General features: G+C 37.4%; 1 protein-coding gene across 7 annotated transcripts in view; it reads right to left on the bottom strand.

Moving 5' to 3' along the window:
• LOC111417394 (RNA-binding protein 6) overlaps positions 1–18,992 on the bottom strand; it is a 348,948-nt gene that overhangs the window by 81,779 nt on the left and 248,177 nt on the right. For all 7 annotated transcript variants that reach the window (XM_023049651.2, XM_023049648.2, XM_023049652.2 and 4 more), the window contains one exon: positions 13,517–13,609. In XM_023049651.2, coding sequence (XP_022905419.1) covers positions 13,517–13,609 — 93 coding nt within the window. The remainder of the gene's footprint in view (positions 1–13,516; positions 13,610–18,992) is intronic.

Genomic DNA, 18,992 nt, shown 5'->3' with positions numbered 1-18,992 from the left:
GTTTCAACAAGACGGAGCTAAAGCTCATTTTGGTCTAAATGTTCGGCGTTATCTAGATAAGGTATTTCCTGGACAATGGATTGGTAGACGAAGTAGTATTGAATGGCGTCCTCGTGTTCACAGGATTTCAACCATATTATTACATAGGGCCATATTATTTCTGAGCCTTCTTCAAGCCGGTATTTCTAGAGTTGATAGCTTTATAACAAGAAATCTGTATTAGTGGAGAGAGCAATATTGAGAATGCCACGATGGTATACAATATCTAAGTATAGACTCTCGCAGAAATGCAGAAGATATAATTCATGTTTCTCAACACGCTAAGAAAAGAAGCTTATAATCTTCTTTCCAAAGACATACTTTGATCCTGAAATTGATTAACACATTACCCACCTCGATCGCAAGCGTCCTCTGATAAAGTCAGCCCATATAATGTAAGAATTCGTCCAATTAAGCTAAAATCGCTTGGAGGCTCTCCAATAAATATCGTATCAACGTGAATCTGGTGAACGCAGTGTAGCACCTCGGTCATAATCAAAACCCATGATGAGCATAAATTGAAGGATTTCACCCCATGGAACCAAGGTCGTTTGGGGCAGAGCCTTTACAATTAATATAATATCAACCTCAAACTGGACAACACATTTCCCGGCTCGCCCGCAAGTATTCTCGGCTAAACTCAGTAATAAGCCAAGGTCGTTTGTGGCCGAGGCTCTACAATTGCTATCATATAAACCTGAATCTTATCAAGGTCGTGTAGCGCCTAAATTTAAAATTAAAAAAAAAATAAAGTCGTTTTTAAGTATTCACTCCTCCTAGTTTAAAAACGAGGTATATTTTTTACATTTCTAATTACTCATTTACGAGAAAATTAGATGTTTCCAAACTTTCTTTCAACTCTTTATATAACAGTCAATTAATTACTGTAGATAACGTACTAAAAACACTCCTATATGTGCGATATTAATTGAAAGATACAAGATTTTGCCACCTGGTAGCAATTTGTCTCATCGTGCGAACCAGTTTTGGGGACAAGGGACGGAAGCAATTTAGGGGGAACAGTCTTGGAGCTTCCCACAAGCCCAGCACGCGACACCGTAATGGCTAAATTAAGAATAGCCGTTCGCATAAATAAGGGATCTTGGACCGGTCGGTCTCATCGAGCGGTAATGGACGGTCTCCGCCGCGATTCGATACCGGCCCTATTAATTTAAGGGACCGTGCAAAAATGGGACCGGGCGACCCCCAATATTGGTTTACGGCCTGCCGGAAACTTGTAATTATCGTTTTATGGCAGCACAGCTCCAACGAAATTTATGAGGCAATTTACTGCTAATTGAAATTAACCATTCTTTTCGCCGCGGACCGGTCGAATTCGGTTAGAAGTAATTCGTAAAGTAACCGGTCGGATAAATATTTGATTTCGGCCGAGATCCGGGCGTAAAAATGAATCCTGAGCGGGCAGTTCTAGCGCCCGCTTCGTCTTGTAATTTCCCTTCGGAGTGAATACTTTAATATTTAAATGTAAACTCGCATCTCGAGAATTGACGCGATTTGAGACCGGAAAAAATGGGGAGAGATCCGCGCGAACCGAAAGAGGGTGTAATAAAGGAATATAAATATTGAATTAAGGTGAAAAAGAAATTTCCTAAGAAACAAAATAATGTTTTTCGTGTTTTCCAACTACACCTATTCTTCGCTTTATGTAGCACTCCATTTACACAATAATGTTGCTTTTTTCCACCTGAAAATATAATCTCGGCTAGATTGATGGTAGAAAGTGATGTATCTGGGGTAAATCGAAACATGAGGATTTAATTTAATTAACGAAACAAATCGTGAAAACGATCTAGAGGAAGAGGAACCCAAAGGTGCTTTCATAGTCAAAGTGATCTGCGAACGACTTTAATTAGGGCGGAAATTAAATAAATATTTTCTGCAAAATGATCCCAATGTGGACGAGCTTTAAAGTTTTGACCAAAAACCAAAACACAAATCTAATCAACCTGAAATTGTCTGAATAGTTTTGATCTTACCATCGTAATAAACCGTCACGGTACAATTGAGGAGGTTACTAGATCATTAATGTCAAGGAATCAAACTAAGAAAACCACAAAACTAATTGCGTGCGAAGTTTTCAACCGCTTAATGATTCTCAATCGTTTCAACGTTCTCCTCGGTGAAAAGCGCCGAGTCGAGTCGAGTGAGGCGAGTCGCCTTTATCGAATTCCACTAATTATACGCATTGCGACTTACTTCTGGCCTTTTACCGGCCGCTTTTTTGTCGCATTCTAATTGGATACGTACCCCCTTTTTTGTACTGAGCCCGCATTTTTTTCCAGACGTCGACGACGACGACGCCGTGGCGCCGTGGTCGTTAATTCATTTCGGAAATTCCCTTTCGGGAACCCGGAGCCGACGTTAATTACTCGTTGCGCTTCGTAAAAAAAAAATCTCGGATCTTCTAGATTTTGTAGTCATTACAGCCACGTTTGTGTTTATTGAAATCTTTGCTGAATTCATTACTAATTTTTTTTTGTTTTTCCTTTTTCTGTTACAAATAAATTTCACAACTAACCAAGTATTAAACAAAGTTGTATAAAGGAAGACCTAGATTCTTTTAACGAGGAAAAATGGTATATGAAAAACCTCTACAAACCTTAAAAATAGAGTACAAAGCGCCGACAAAACAACACAAAAGAGACATTATGTCGTGCCCCGCGGTATTGTTATAAGAAGCGGCCGAACGGTGTGTTCTCAAGCAGGTAGGTATAAGAGCGGAAACGGTTGATGTCTTTGTCATTACGGAGTTTCTTGTAAAACGTAGTAACGGCAACGCGAGGATAATTAGGTACACAAGGAAACTCGGCGCGCGGCGCTTTAATCCGTGCGTTACAAAGATTGCCGCAATTAAACTTAAGGGGGGAACTTTCACGGAAGAACCGTATAGCTTAAAGATTTGCATCGCGAAGGTAGGTTGAGGTCAATTAAAAATTTCGCCACTATCGCCGAAAGAAGTAATCGATAGCTTAGACATTTCAAGATCGTCGGCCCGCGGAGAGCGCACTTAACCTTACTCTTTATCGACGCTTCAGATAATTGGATAATACAAGAGTCCAGCGTACCGTAGCTTGCGCCGGGCACTTCTTATCGCTCTCGGGTGTTCCACTCTTTTAAGTGTTATGAATATGATTGGCCGGGTCTTCCTCGACGGCGAAACGTAAAAATTTATGAGGCGAGAAGTAATGTTCTCCAGTCTATATTGCGCTCACTCGATGTAACACTATCGGGACGTTTATATCATTTAGATTGCGTTATTACCACCACTGGAGGGTGTAAAGAGAATTGCACGAATAACATTTTAGTAGCCCAGTAAAGTATTTTGCATTTATTTATTGCTCTTTTAGAAACGTTCAGGTAATTTTATTGAAAAAATAAATTGTTATTTATGACTTAATTTAAAAATCTCAAATTGAAGACGTTTTAGTTCCCGCATTTTATATTATTTACCTTCGTTGAGTGCGGCGTTATTGTTCAAACTTAACAGCAAAACGCTGCCACTTCGAGGACAATTTGAAAAACTTTACGATCCCTAGGGGTGATTGAATCCCTCTCTACTCGGATTACTTTTGATTGTGATTCCCTAGCGGATTTTTTGCTGAGCGTCCCTTCGTCATTAGTGATATGACTAAGAAGGTTACTATTAATGGAATTCTTGGATCTCCTAATACTTGTTCTTTGTTTTTGTCTCCAGAACCTTATCAACCTAACATCAATGATTCTGGTTACTGAAAAGCAAAATAACCTCGTTTGTTTAAATAATAGTCGTTACTGCTGTTTTGTAATTCTAAAATAGACTTAAAATTATTAAATAAAGTAATGATGCAATCATATTTTGCGAATACTAATTGAGAGATAAATATTTAATAGATATTAAATAATAGATGTTGAATGGCTTGGAAACATAATATCTAATAATCTTGTAAAATGGCAAAATGAAAGAAAAAAAGGTTACAAAGGGAAATGTGAGAAGTGGGGTTAAAATACAATATGAAAATCATAAGAAAGTAACTGAACAGGAAGTAATAAACGATATGAGAAAATGAAAAATTGACAACATCTCTCAATATAAGACAAAATTATCACTGCTTTAGGAAAAAACACATCTTCCAGTACTTCTTTTCAACAAACACTAGAAAAATTAGAAAACGTAAAACCCTAACTTCTCTCTTTTGGTATAGTTTTATACAATATCTCGATCTAATCTTAGACAAAGGTTTGAGATAAAACTGATTTATACTAAATGTGAAGCTACACAGCTGTAATTGACCTTTGTTGTTCCATAGATCTGTGCTAAATTATGCATCCAATGAACGAAAATAGGCTAAAGCTGTCGCCCGTAGACCTTAAGTGGTCCTGACAGCACTGTTGCGACTACGGTCAATGGATAACAAACAGGATGTGAATGCCGGTGAGGATCGAAATGACCTCTACAGATCCTGTGAGTAAGATTGGATTGGGTTAATTTATCAAAGTTGAACTAATCACTTTTTAGCACAATGTAGGTTAATGAAACACATTATCTGCATGAAAATACGTCAAATGCGGATACATTAAAATGCAGAAGATGCCAATCCATCTCTCTAACATCGTACATGAAAAATACAGCACTCAAAAAACGATACTGATATCAAACATTATCACCATTTCTTTCGATTAAAATAATAGAAAAGGATTCACAAATGGACAGTACAACCATGCAACTTACGCACTAAATTAAAATATTGGATCAGCAGCAGTCAATGTAGATTTGATACTATAACTATCTTAATTTTACGATAAGCATAATCGAAAGTTAAAGATGGAGTGAATTGGAGTGAAGAATACAAGGAAGGTAAGAAAGATATATTTTTATGTAAAGATTGCTAACTGAGAAAACTAAATGGTGTCTATTCGAACATTTGTCACGTTCATTACCAAACTACTCGTGGCTTAAATACCGAAATAACCATTTATAACCACCTATCCAGCCTTTCCAGTAAATATGACGTTGCAGCTATTACTGAATCGCTACTAAGACCACGCTAAATAATGCAGTTTTGCCTAGTCATGATGGCGTAATTCTCCGTGGTAGGGTTGGTCGGAGGGGAAGAGAGTCTATAGAAACGTTGTGGTGTACAGTTAGATTTCGTAAACTTATCTTGATCTGTTTACCAACACAATTATTTTTGGGAATTTTAACATTTTACCTCTGCTTATTGACAAAAATTTACTAAAACTCTCTAAAACTCTAAAGCTCTTCATGTGTATCCAATAAACTTGTTATAGAGAATAATTACCCCACTTTACAAGCAATGTACTGCATCTATATGTCCAAAAATAAATAATCGTGTAAGATTTGCAAGATTTAGTAAGTGTTAAATTACTTTATCAAAGTTTTATTAGAAGTAAACTGGATTATTGCTATTCTATGAACTCCTTCGCCTTATAGATTACAAGTACTTTTTCCCAACTATCATAGCAAATGATTTTTAATAAGATGCGACATCTTTCCTTAAATATACCAACAGGAAGACAGTATCTCCACATTTTTTTTTATTTTCGGAAATTTGAACGAAAATAAATACCAAGAGGGACGTGACTTTAATGTATTTATAAATATTTAGTTAGAAAAATATGGCTGCTGTGCCAATAACGTTCCCAACGTTATAAATTTGTTAAATATCATATTTGAAAATGGACAGAAAAGTATTCGGGCCCCAACGAGTGTTCGTGGGTTTTCAAATAATTCTATTTACGGTTTTGAGGATCATTATCCAGCCAAATTAGAATTGTTATTAAAATGAATAGAATTGTTTGGTTGAATATTTATAAATATTTCTAATTCTGTCTTATACAAGAAAGATTAGTTATGCTGGTCTATGATTGAGAGCTTTTTGTAGTCAGGGAAGACTTATTGTATTTATGTTTTATGTGCATAATCTTTTGTCCATTATATACTCAGTTTGTTTACTTTTAGTAACATAGTTCATCTAAACTCTCTTCTAAGATTCGGCACAGTTTCTCTTCTAATTCTGTTATTGTTAGTTTATTATTACCTGTATTTATTATATCATTTTATAAGTAATATGTAATAACTTATGCTATTACTGTATTATACTGACATAGCATGCAGTATTGACATAACTGGCATAGTTCTATACGATTACCTGAATTCACATTCCTTGTACAGACGAAGTATAGTGTTCATTATAAGTTATAATTCTTTTCCTATTAATTCCGATTTAAACTCCGATATTATTAAACCGGCATCAGTATTAGTAGCAATCCGATAAAAAATTTCTAGATATTTATTAACCCCAAAATCACCACCATCTGTTGTGGGTGAATGTTACATATTCACAACACATTACGGAAGACTGATAACGCGATGACGGCATTTTAGTCGTTGCCAATAACTAGCAGTGCCTGTTGTTAGATCCATTTGTTCCATATTACATTCAGAAGTGCCATCAACATTCTGCACATAGATTTTTGATGAATAGAAGAATAAAAGCACAGCTTGTTGTAATACTTAAAAGAACCATTATTAAAATGAAATATCTCTATACAACAAAATTATAAATCTGTTAAAGATTTATAAATAATAATAACAATAATAATAAATTAATGAAAGATTTTCTCTATTAAGCTAATTAAATAATAGTTAGTATAATTTAAGTTTAATTATTAATATTGCATAAAATAGAGGTAAATATGGTCGCATACAGTGTTTGAAGCGGATTCTGGGGGAAAACTGGAACTGTGTGCGAGCCATAATTCCGTATCTGCTGTCGATTTATCTCCCATTTGCCGGTGCCGCACCCGTTCACCCGCATAAATTTCCCCTTCTGCCGTAATAGTGCAACAATTTATTTTATCGCGTTAAAGCGGAATTGAAAAATCGATGCCACGATGAATTATTATGCAGTCGTTACGGACGTGTGCGTGCGCGGCCGCGTAATTCCCGATTATTTATTTACTAAATTTTTTTTCCTCCCGCCCGCGGCCGCTTAATGAAATCGAATTGGCCCCGGCTATTTTTATTAATTGCCTTTTAATTGCCAGCGCCAGCGACTGCGAGCGATGTGTATTAATGACCGTCATCCTGAAAAAATATATGTTGGGTTATTTATGTCCGCCAGTTTCGTTTCAATTTACGTGTCATGTTGCCGAAATTGTACAACTAATAACTTATCCTGTTATTTTTTAAAAACAGATCGGTATAAGATGATTTTTATAAAAGTATATAAATGTTAGCAGATTAAAGGTTTTCCGGTGCACAAGAACAAAATAATCCCTTCCTGACGTTGGTTCTCCAGGATTTTAGAGGGAAACCGGGCCGCGGAAATTAATATAAGCCAGGACGGAGTTCTTTGTAACCGCGTTGCATGGTGAAAGTGCTGCACGACATCAAACAAATTCCCCCCCTTCCGAGAGTGTTGCATGACTCGGTCGGACCGAGGAAAGCGGGGAGCAGCCCCAAACGATGTTTACATATGCATCGCCTCGCCGTCGCCCTCTCTGACCCCCCGCCGAGTTGCATAACGTTAAAGCGTAATTCACTAGCTACCGCTATTGCGCTGGTAGCGGCCCTCTTTCGGTGCACCGGAAATACACGCTTCCGGGATTAAATCTAAAAGACTTTTTCCACATGGAAAATGCCGAGTTATTGATTTTCACATAAAGAGACGTCATCACGTGATTTACACCAAAACGCCATCATCTAATCTTTATTATCAAGAAAACTAATTTAACCGACTTTCCCTTTACTCATTGAATTTATAATCATTATTAATCACGACAACATAATTCTAGAACAACTTAAATTTCGTCGCTATTGTTAGATGGCATGCGACATTGTGTAAAAACTTGTTAAAACACGTAGACCGAGACAAAAAGCTCGGTCAGCGACCTAGAGTAACATCTGGACGAAGAACTTTTACATTCTACTCGTCAGCGTTTCACGGTTCTAATGCCACCGTTGTCATCGTCGTGAACGCAAAAATCCAATCGAAAGTTCAATTATTCGTAGATAAAAGCTTACAAAAAGAGAAACCTTTTTATACACGTTGGAATATCGTCATTCCATGATTGGATTCTTCCTCATCGTCGATTGTAACATTTTACAGATGCTTTAATCACGAATTTTAATCGATGGTTGTTTCTTGAACCGGATTAAAGCCGAAATCACCGCCGAACCGTGAAAACGGAGCTTGCAGTTGACAAGCATAAATTTAATGGAGATAGATGTATGAACGATTCTGTAACTCTGCGTGGCCAGGGGCTGAAACTTTAGCTCTGAATTGTAAGAGACTTCCCATTGATATCGTCCTTCACAAAGGGAAATGTTAGTAGTGATTTTACGAGCGTTTGTCCGGACGAAGTATTGAAAGAGACATTTTAAGTTTGAACAGTTTTCTTTTAAAAAGAAGTCTCACTTGATTACTTTTAACGCATTGAATAGAAGAGATTTTTTTAAAATACTTCATGAAAGCTATTTCGTTTTGCTTTTACTAGTGTAGATACACATCTGCATTTAAATGGTGGTATTATTATAAACTTTTACTTTTAGCCGGACGGCGAAAGCACACTCCACCGCTAACGAGTGCAAATAAAGTACATCGGATGTAGATTTACGCGTACCTTCGTTTGTTTTATTGCGAACTTTGTCCGCTTTAGCTCTACATTACGTGCGAAAGTTGAGTTAAAGGAGTTAAGTAGTGACCGTAAATTATCTACAGATTTCAATTTAGATTTGCACGCGCTAATTTCCATAATAGATTGTCGCTACTTGCGCTTATAAGTTAGTGTTTAATGTGTTGGGTGTAGTTTAAACTTTTCAAACGGATAATTTAATTCGAAAATAATCTTTATCTTTTGGGATGTATACTTCAGTTTGTAACAAGTCTATTTCCCAACGGTGGGAGTTATTTGGTGGAAAAGATTCTGGAAATTACCGTGACATTTTCGTGAGGTCGCAAACTAACACAGCTCTAAAATGTGACTGACACATAATTATTTTAAACTCGATTACAAGAACCGCTTCTCCCGCACTTGGACATTTGATACCACTAGCGAGTTTCAACCGGCTGAAATGCGGCATAATACATGAATGAATTATTTTCTACGAGGACGTTGCGTGCATGTCTAGTATAAAATTAAATTGAATAACGGATAATACATGCGGATATATTAATGAGGAACTTATTCCATTACAATTGAACTAACAGATAGTAGTAAATTATCATTATTTTAGCAATTCGAATCGGATTTAAAGTTTTAAAACTGTGACCGTTTAATTATTCGACTTCGATCTTAACGTTCGCAAATATATTGCAGTTTTCCGCCTAAGTACTTTTCTAACTAGTTTTTAAGTTGTCCGCTTGTTACGACGACTCCTCGGCTCTCGTTCGTTCGTTTATTCGTGCGATCGTTTGTTCGATTTCCAGTCGATTGCGAAAATAAACTAGGTATTGTCGGATGGGCTTAATTGTTCGTAAACAATTTTAATCTAACGTTATTTACAATTCAAATACGTCGCCGGTGTCGGAATTAACCCAACCCGCAATTCCCGAACGCAAACAACCGGTCGCGCGTCATCCGGAGCACCTAATAATAATTTAATGGCCTGCAAATTGCGCTCGACCATCTTTTCGCGTCTATTCTAGAAATTAGTTTACTAATCCCTTAGCGATGCCGAAATTGCGCTGCTCCCAACTTTTCGGTCCTTCTTCCCCCCCACCGCACGTTTGATGAAAACTATCGCAAACGAACTTATAATTAGTGTATTCGTGGAAATTCCGCCCTAAGGGCGAAGTGGAGCTCGCATCCGGCGCAACTTTTCTCGCACATTAAGACTGATTCCACGGTGAATTCTTAATATCAATTAAGCTTAATCGCTTTATCGATAATCCTACTTGAGATTTTGGTGGCTACAAAATAAACAAGTTAGTTACATCAATAATAAAATGAAAAAAAAAAATTTAAACTTTCGTCATATCTAACAATTCGTGGAATTAAAACAATGAAGTAATTTTAATTGGAAATCGTAAGAGGAGGTGTTTGAATTGCGGTGTTTAATAATTTCCTTCATGGAAACGCTTTTACGTTTTAGTTACGACTTCTCTTGAAATCACGCTTTCAAAAACATATTTTGATTATGATTCAACATTATTGTTGTTGTACGTTTTATAAAAAGTTTTTACACTTCGAACTTTACCGCGGTGATTTTCTCACATTTTTTTTGTAAACCCCCTTAAACTTTGTTGAAGTGAGCAGCCTTAACCCACTCAATACCGTTTTCCCTCTAATGAGCAAGACGTCCATGTCGTTGTCAATAAAGTGGCGAGCTCTGGCGGCGAGACATTGAGGCAATAACGATGAGAAATCGCGTCCCTAAATCACTTTTAATGACTTCGCCCGCAAGAAGCAGAAGGGAGAACTTGGTCTGGGTAGTGAGAAGGAAGCAACGGTTGGGAGTAAGCGAGATGGTAAAGGGAGTCCTTGTTTTCCCCGCAGATTCCTAGTTAGGCTCTAACGCACCGAAAATTATAACCGGGGGCAAGAGTTCGCTTAATTCCAATGAACGCGGGTCCGCCGGGGGCCTCGACTTGAGCACCCCCCATCAAACTGTGCTCAACTCTCGACGGATACGCCGAAAGTCGCGCACAAGAGAGAACTCTACAAGATTCGGGGTTCTCTCTTTTTCGGGAGCCGATCGTTTTCCAAAACTTGGAAAACGAAAGAATTATTTGGGGAGGGCATCCTCTAGGGATAGCAGGCTTACCGCAGAAATTGAATTGCCAAAGTGGGGTCCTAAAACGCATCTAAGTTCGAACCGGACTTAAAAATATTGATTTATTTAGACAACTTCTTTCCGAATCGAACTATCACCCTCATGCAATAGACGTCGCAAATGCTCCCTTTCCAGCTCTAATAGAAAATCACGTACGGATTTAAGATTGACCTTTAACCCCTCGGGGCGACGGAAGGGGTACTCAGGTTAAAATCAGGTGTCGTTACCAGCAGCCGGTGTCGTAGCAACGGCCATTTGCATGGACTATGCGTCATCTGCGCGTGGAAGCGAGTGAGTCGTTCCATGACTCGCACAGATTTCTGCAATACCAACCTGGGACCGACACCAATCTCGCGATATTTGAATATATAGGACAAACGAAAGTGGGTGTAATTATGCCCTGGGGAAACCGGGGGAAATACGGTCTCTGTGTAAATATTGCCAGAAACTCCGAGAGTGGGTTTATTGGAGATTTCAAGATTTAGTACGTGATGTTCTCGAGATTGTTAGTGGTTAAGTTTTTAAAAATAAAAGTTATTAAACCTTAATAATAATTTTGAGAAATTTAAAATATATCTTGAATGCAAACAAAACTGCTCAAGGATCCGCATTATTTGTTAAGTTCCCGTCTTCTTAATCCTACGGAATATGTAAATAGATAAATATAGTTAGCACTGTTAAATACAACTAGAATCTACTTCAAATTAAGACTGTATCAGCAGAAACACATTATTTACCTATTTCTCTACTCTAACCCTCTGGTTTACCTATTTTAAGCAATGAAATTTTGTTACTGTCAAGTAATATGTGGAAGATTTAGAAAGATTGGAAGATTTTATTTGGATCCTCGTCAAATCAGGTTTACCGAAAACTTTAGCTGTGTTTTTGATTTGCTGACAAAGTATTTGAGAAAAGGTTTGAACAAATAAATAGTCCTAACAAAGTGAACCATAATGCTAAGACACATTCTCACTCAAAAATTATATCTCTATTATAATCAATAACCACAAAACACAGTGGAATAGAAAGAGTGAAATCTAATTTGAAAATTGTATCTAAATGTTTAAAATCTGACTGTTGTCAGTAGGAATTACTACTTGATGATCTTTCGCTGTATCACTATATCATTAAGTACATCGTGGACGTGGGGCGGCCTAACTTTCCGGGACCCGATACCCTTAAAACTCAACGTTCACCATCTAATCCCGGTCCCAAAAGCGGCTGGGAAGTCTGCCGAAGAAATCTTGTTCGGCAGGCCTAACTTCTCATTAACCCAGTTTCTTTTTACTGTAAAGTAACCGCCTAGTTTACTAGCCTACTTGTACTAAGCACTATTTTAGCCTCCAAACTCAGGCAATTATTTATGGAGGAGATTAAGAATTTGTGAGCATCCGACCCCTGATCGTTGAAGTCAGAAATTTCCTTCTTTTTTCAAGGTCAAGTGATTTTAAAGGCAATATTCACTATAAACAATAGCGTAACGATTTTTACAGATCAGAAACACAACTCCTGTAAAAACAAAAATAAGTATTATCCAGTCTATACAAGTTAACCACATTTTTGAACTTGAAGAATCCATTTCTAGCAGTAAAATAATTATTAACGATAGGCTACGAGAATAACAATTTTTGCTATGAAATTAAGCGCTCATTATTGAATTCAAGAAAAACTACTCGAAAGCACCAAATTGCAATGAGAAGTAAACTGAAGACCATGACTATGTAATGTAACCCTTTAAAAGTCTCATAAAACGATTTTCGTGAATACCTCCCTAAGGGTTACTTTTACGGATACAATATTGGTTATCAATTTTATAGCTTACGAAATTTCCTACAAAAAGGTCTAATGGCTTCATACTATAAAAATAATCATTTTGAAGATGCGGTCACAAGTCCTTGGGTGCATACGTATAGGTTCGAGTTAGATCCATTATAAATATATAATTTTACAAAAAAATCAATAATTAACATTTTTAATAATTTTAACATTTTTTGTATTTCCATAAAATCATCCTGTAAATGCAACAGATCGAAAATGAAGTCAAAACTAATGAAGTTCATAATAAGAGACGGAAACTTGATTGAATTAAAATTTTAACCAATTCTTATGAATACTTTAAACCACTTTTATTTAACTTTGTTAACTTTTATTAGATGAACCTGTCTAAAATGTGATCGACGAACGGTCAATGATGCCGTAAAACACTTGTTTCATTTACAGCACGTACATGCACTCCATCGAGAGGGCAGTCGTATACCGTTACGGGAGCACAAACCAGACGGCCTCAAGATTTAGTGCATATTGGGGATCTGGCGGCGCCGAAGCTTTGCCAATCCGAGGGCCTTAAGTTCGGGAAGGAAACTCCGGGACCTTTAGAGCAAATATCATACCGCAGCACTCTACCTAATGACCGGATCGTACTGTTTAAGTCGGCCCGTTTGCCGCAGATCGATCCTAAGGGACTCCCCCCGGAAGGGTAGCGGCCAAGTTCCTTAGGTTTTGTATGCAAACGCTGCAAGGGTCCGAAACGAACAAAACTTTTGGACAGTCAAAGAGAATTACGGACAACGGGAATGTGATCTTAGCAAGTTGTAATTTGGTAAAATTGAGGGTGGTTAAAAGGGGGGATTAAACGTAATACGTAATAATAGCAGTACAAAATACCTATTAGTTACTTACCGGGCCAAACTGTTCGAAGTAGCTTTTGACGTCCTCTAGGGTTGTGGGAGCCGAAAGCCCGCCTACGAATATTTTTTTCGTCCTGGTTACCATCTGCAAAGGAAGAAATACAGCAATTAGAGGTATTGTTCAACCGGACAAAGGGCTAAATCCCGACCGGCGGCGGAGGTGCAACTAGTACAAAATCGATGCGGAAGTCCTATTATCTGATTTGAGCGGCCGATACAGGTATCGCTTGCACGTGGTTAGACCTCAGTTCTGACGTTAATGAAACAAATGCCAGTTTAGACGAAGGGCACCGTCGGAGCTTAATTCGATTACGGCGGCAAGTTTAAAAGCTACCCGTTTATTTCCTGCTTTAACATTTATTTGGCCGGTCCATTGTGCTCGTAAAAAGTTCCTTTTTATCAAAAGGGCGTCCAAATTGAATCGGGTTGGTTAATCGCCGACGCAAATGATCTCGGCCGGCGTTATATTGCTTTCAGGGGGTGGAGAAGAGTAATACGAAAGGGAAGTAATAAAAACGGAGGCGCCAGGCCACCGAATCAAATAAACGCGATCAGTCATGCATTCGCTTAGCCACCGGGGTTTGGGGCCTCAGGGGTTGAGCTTTGAGCGCCTCATTGCGTCTGTTGCCGTACGAACGGCCTCAAGCGCTTTATACGTTTTCAAACGCTGACTGCACCTCTTTGTCTCCCAGAAACCCTCAGAGTTTCAGTTCGAATCGATGTGCATTTTATTAAAGTTGTTCGAAGCGATCTGTCCTCGTTGACAAACTTCAGCGAGATTGGATAACATATTTTTGAAGCCTGTCTCATACGAAATACTAGGAAAATAATTGAATCGACTTTGTTACGTAGTCAATTCTTAAAATAGTTTGACGTTCACGCACAATAAAACAAAAAGCTTCATAACGTGTAAAGCTACGAACAACAACTTTATATGTAACCCTAGGGAAATTTTATAGACTAAAACATGTTTTTTTAGGGCTATTGTAAAAGTGAATTACTTTATTACGAATTTGAATAAAAGAAAATTCTTTGAAAAACTCGTTTTGAAAACTTTGTTGTTTTTCCCCTCACTTTCTTAATTCAAGTACAAAGAAAATTCTTCTTTCAAAACTCGAATCGCGGGGGGAGCTTTTACAATTAAATTCGAAGCCTCGTTAAGACGAACGGGTTACCCGCCGTTGTTCGATTATTAACCTAACTTTCCCGGAATACAAAGATATTTTACGATGAAGGCGAAACATACGTTTACATCTTTAATATCACAAACAGCCGAAGAATAATAAATGGCTATCATGTAAGAGGGCAATAAGCCCCGGTCTATTTTCAAGAATAGTTTAGATACCTTTTGGTATCAATAAATAACGTTATAATTCTGCTTCAACACGCGAAGATTTGCATCAGTTATATCACTGTATTTATGCTTGGTACAGTTAGGTCGTCTAGAGTTTAATGAACGCTATTATTTGGGTGGTTTATATATCCCACAATTCCAAGTTTGACTAATTGAGGATTTTATGTAAATTTAATTGTACCGTACATAAATGAGGGTGATATTTAGAGGTGAAAATAAGAAAAAAAATGTTTGAACAAAGAGCTGTGTTATTAAAAGAGAATTATTTATCACTGACAAAACGATCCGGCCTCAATTTCTTATCGGACAGATACAAATACGATCTGAGGAAAATTAATGGAATTAAGACCATCTCACTCTGTCAAATTAAAATAAACATGATGATTGATTGCGGAGATCCGCGGAACAAATCTTCCGCTCGGAGATTTGTTCCCGGACGCTGCATCCAATTCCGGGTAGATAAATTAGGTTTTTTTGTCATAATCCGGCCATTTTGGGGAAGTGCAGCATCCCGGGGCACCATCGGACGGATCGAAAATCGACCGTCAGCGGAAATTTAAAACCGCACCGCGCCGACGACCCCGTTATAACGCTAAGCAAACAAAATTATTTTCCCTCTACCTCCCGCGAGTAAAATATGTTTCTTGAACAAACAGCAATTACCTGCGAGTCGGGTCTTAAGGTTGTTAGCGGCATTCTACTCCTCGCAATCCGGTTAAGGTTCCGGAAGTAGCGTAATAACCGCAAAAGGAAGTATCTCCCTCGCCTGCCTCTTGCTCAACCTTAAAGACCAGTATTTGTTGTATGGAATTACGTTATTCCCCTTAAAGTTCCGCCCACTTATATTCCGCCCTTCCCTTTAAATCTGCTGTGCGCGGCGGACGTTGAATAATGTAGCGGATTATTATTATTTATTCAGTATATTTATGGACGTCGCACTGAGAGAGGTCAAGAACTGGGACGGACAGACATCGCGTTCAAAAATATGCAAATTTATCCGCCGAGGTCTACACTATTTATGAGCCCTTTGATCTCTATTTATTACGTTTTGTCAAGATAAAATAGGAATCTAATAGGAGATATTCTCAACGGATATAATTCGATTTCACTTCTTTTATATTATAATTTCCTTTAATAAGAAAAAATTACCTAAACCTTTTACTTAAATCAAATAATAACATGTTCTCAATTTATTCTCCGGCTCCTCCACCAATTTCTTGTCATTTCAAGGGCGTTCGAGAAACGCAGGTGTTACTGTCGAGTTCCCCGAAAACGTCACGCCTCAGCTAGCGCCGTTTTAATTCAATTTCCTGGCGCAAAGGGGGCGACTTAATATCGGAATTATAAATCTCCAGCGTATTAAATGACTGACGTCGCGCGTTTCGTTTTCCATTTATCACGCGCGATGGTGCCGCCGCGTACACCTTCGCCTCGCCGTGACGGCGCGTATGAACTTATTAATTAATTTTATACAAATTACCATGGCTCCCGTTGTGCCCCAAGCCCCACTCCGACGCTCACACGAGCCCCCGTTGCGAACCTCGCGCTGCAAAGTACGGATAATTTATGGGTCCGGACCCGTACGCCATGATATTATGAATAGGAAATGCGAGTTTATCGCATTCCAGCGTCGATTTTTGCTGTTAATAAATAAATTCATTTCGTAAAACGTTTATTTGGAATAAAACGGAAAGCGAGAAAGAAATGGCAAACCTATAGAATTCCTAGTGATAAAATTAAATTAAATCAAATAACAGCGGAATTAAGAACATTAACAGATAACCACAAACATAATTACTTAAAACATCTGACGATGCCAGTACTGATTATTCTCTGTGGAAGCTAACAAGAGAGCTTCAAGTTAATTTATTTTCTGAATATGTGAAAAAAAAACTTTTACTTCAGACAGTCCAACAACTATGTTAAATAGTGTTCCTAGCATAATTCAAAATGATGAGCAGGGTAATATACCATGTGTGAGAATGAAAGAACTTTATTACGAAATACAAAAACTAAACATAAAGACATCAGCAGGCTATGACCTAATTAATGAAGAACCTTTGAAACATCTGCCAAAACGGGCGATTACAAAACTATTACACATAACTAATACTGCCTTTAAACAAAAATACTTCCCAAGTATATGGAAAGTTGCTGAAATAATAATGATATCAAAACATGGTTAACCCCCCACAGATGTTGCACCATATAGGCCAATCTCATTATTACCCTTACTATTAAAACTATTTGAAAAATTGTTATTAAAAAGACTAAAAGCTGTCATAGAAGAAAATTCCTGATACCAACACATCAATTTGGGTTTCGGAATAAACATGCAACAATAGACCAAGTGCATAGAATGACGAATACTATCGAAATGGCAATAGAAGAAAATAAAGTCTACTCCAAATCTGGTTAGATGATCGAAATTACAAACTAGACCAAAGACTACCATCAATGTATAGTCAACTATTAAAATCATATCATTCTGATATATTTTAGAGTAAAATACGAAAACGCTTATTCACCATTACATGAAAGACAACAAACCGGCGTTCCTCAAGGATGTGTGTTTGGCCCAACACTGCACTTACTCTACACCTTCCTCAGACACCAGAAACTTTAACAGCTACATTCGCAGATAACACAGCGACCTTGTAAGGTACGATCAATTATATGTAGAAATAAGTGTTATAGATTATATGAATTTGTTATAGGACAGCCCAAGAATTTCAGTTGTTAAGAGATGTTCAAGTATTGATGATTTGGAGACGAGACAGTTAATTTTGAATGATTTTCATAAGCTTCCAACAGGAAGACATACGGGTGTCAACAGAATATTTAACTAAATAAAGAAATACTATTTTTGGTCACGATTAAGGAAGGACGTTGAAGCGTTTGTAAGGAAATGTGAAGATTGCCAAAGGTTAAAGTACTCCAAACCAAATGTACAGCCTTTAGCAATAACAATGATTACATGCTCTGCAATACAAAAAATTTCTTTAGACATAGTAGGACCCTTATAGGAAGATTACGCAACCAATCGTTATATTTTTACATTACAATGCAAACTCAGCAAATATATCGTATGTTATCCATTACCAAATAAAGAAGCAGCCACAACCACAACGCATTCGTTCGTCCAAAATTATATCTTACGATACTGAATTCCTGAAACTATCGTATCGGATCAAGGGACAGCATTCTTAGCAAATGTATGTAAGCTACTAAAAATTAATAAACTATGCTGAACAGCTTACCACCACGAAACATTAGGTGCACTAGAAAATTCTCATAAGAATTTAGGTGCTTATCTACGTATAATTGGATGTAGAAATAAATGTTATCATTATTAAGTAGGTTAGGAGTAAGAAGGCTATTTAATAAGATTACTATAACAAACAAACGACGGTTTGTTGTTGCTAGGTTAGCATTAAGAATGCTATAAGAAAGCGTAACTAATAGTAATAGGATACGACACTGTAACGCCGTCATAACTTTATAGTAAATATAAACGTTAATTATTAAAAGTTCCCTTGAGTATAACTTCCTAACAAAACCCAATAATAACATAAGTTGTTACAATCTTGGCTGTTGCAGAAAATGAACTAGTTGCAGCAAATAAGTTACAATTGGCGTTAAATTCAATAGAAAATTGGACCAAACAATGGCTGATAAAATTAAATACATATAAATCGACATATATAAACTTTACTTATAAGAAAGTAAACTATGTCCCAGTACACATAAATGGCAATTCAATTCCTTACGCCAAAACCGCAAAATATCTTAGTATGACGCTGGATGCTAGACTCAAATGGAAAGCTCACGTCAAGAAAAAACGTGAAGAACTTGATATCAAATTTTGACACCTATATTGGCTAATTGGCTCAAATTAGACATACGGAATCCAACTGGGGTTGTACCTGCAAGACAAATTCAAGTCTGATTCAAAGAAACAAAACAAAGTACTAAGTTGCATAGTGAATAGGTTGCATGGTTCTAGGTACATAAGAAACACCAACCTCCATCGCGACTTGGACGTAGCATCAGTGTCATCAGAAATTGCATTATTTACATCTAAACATGAGGAGAGATTGCACGATCATCCCAA

Source organism: Onthophagus taurus, chromosome 1, assembly GCF_036711975.1.
Source record: "Onthophagus taurus isolate NC chromosome 1, IU_Otau_3.0, whole genome shotgun sequence".
Lineage (NCBI taxonomy): Eukaryota > Metazoa > Arthropoda > Insecta > Coleoptera > Scarabaeidae > Onthophagus > Onthophagus taurus.
The sequence above is the reverse complement of the archived record's forward strand: the minus strand, read 5'-3'. Positions and strand labels throughout refer to the sequence as shown.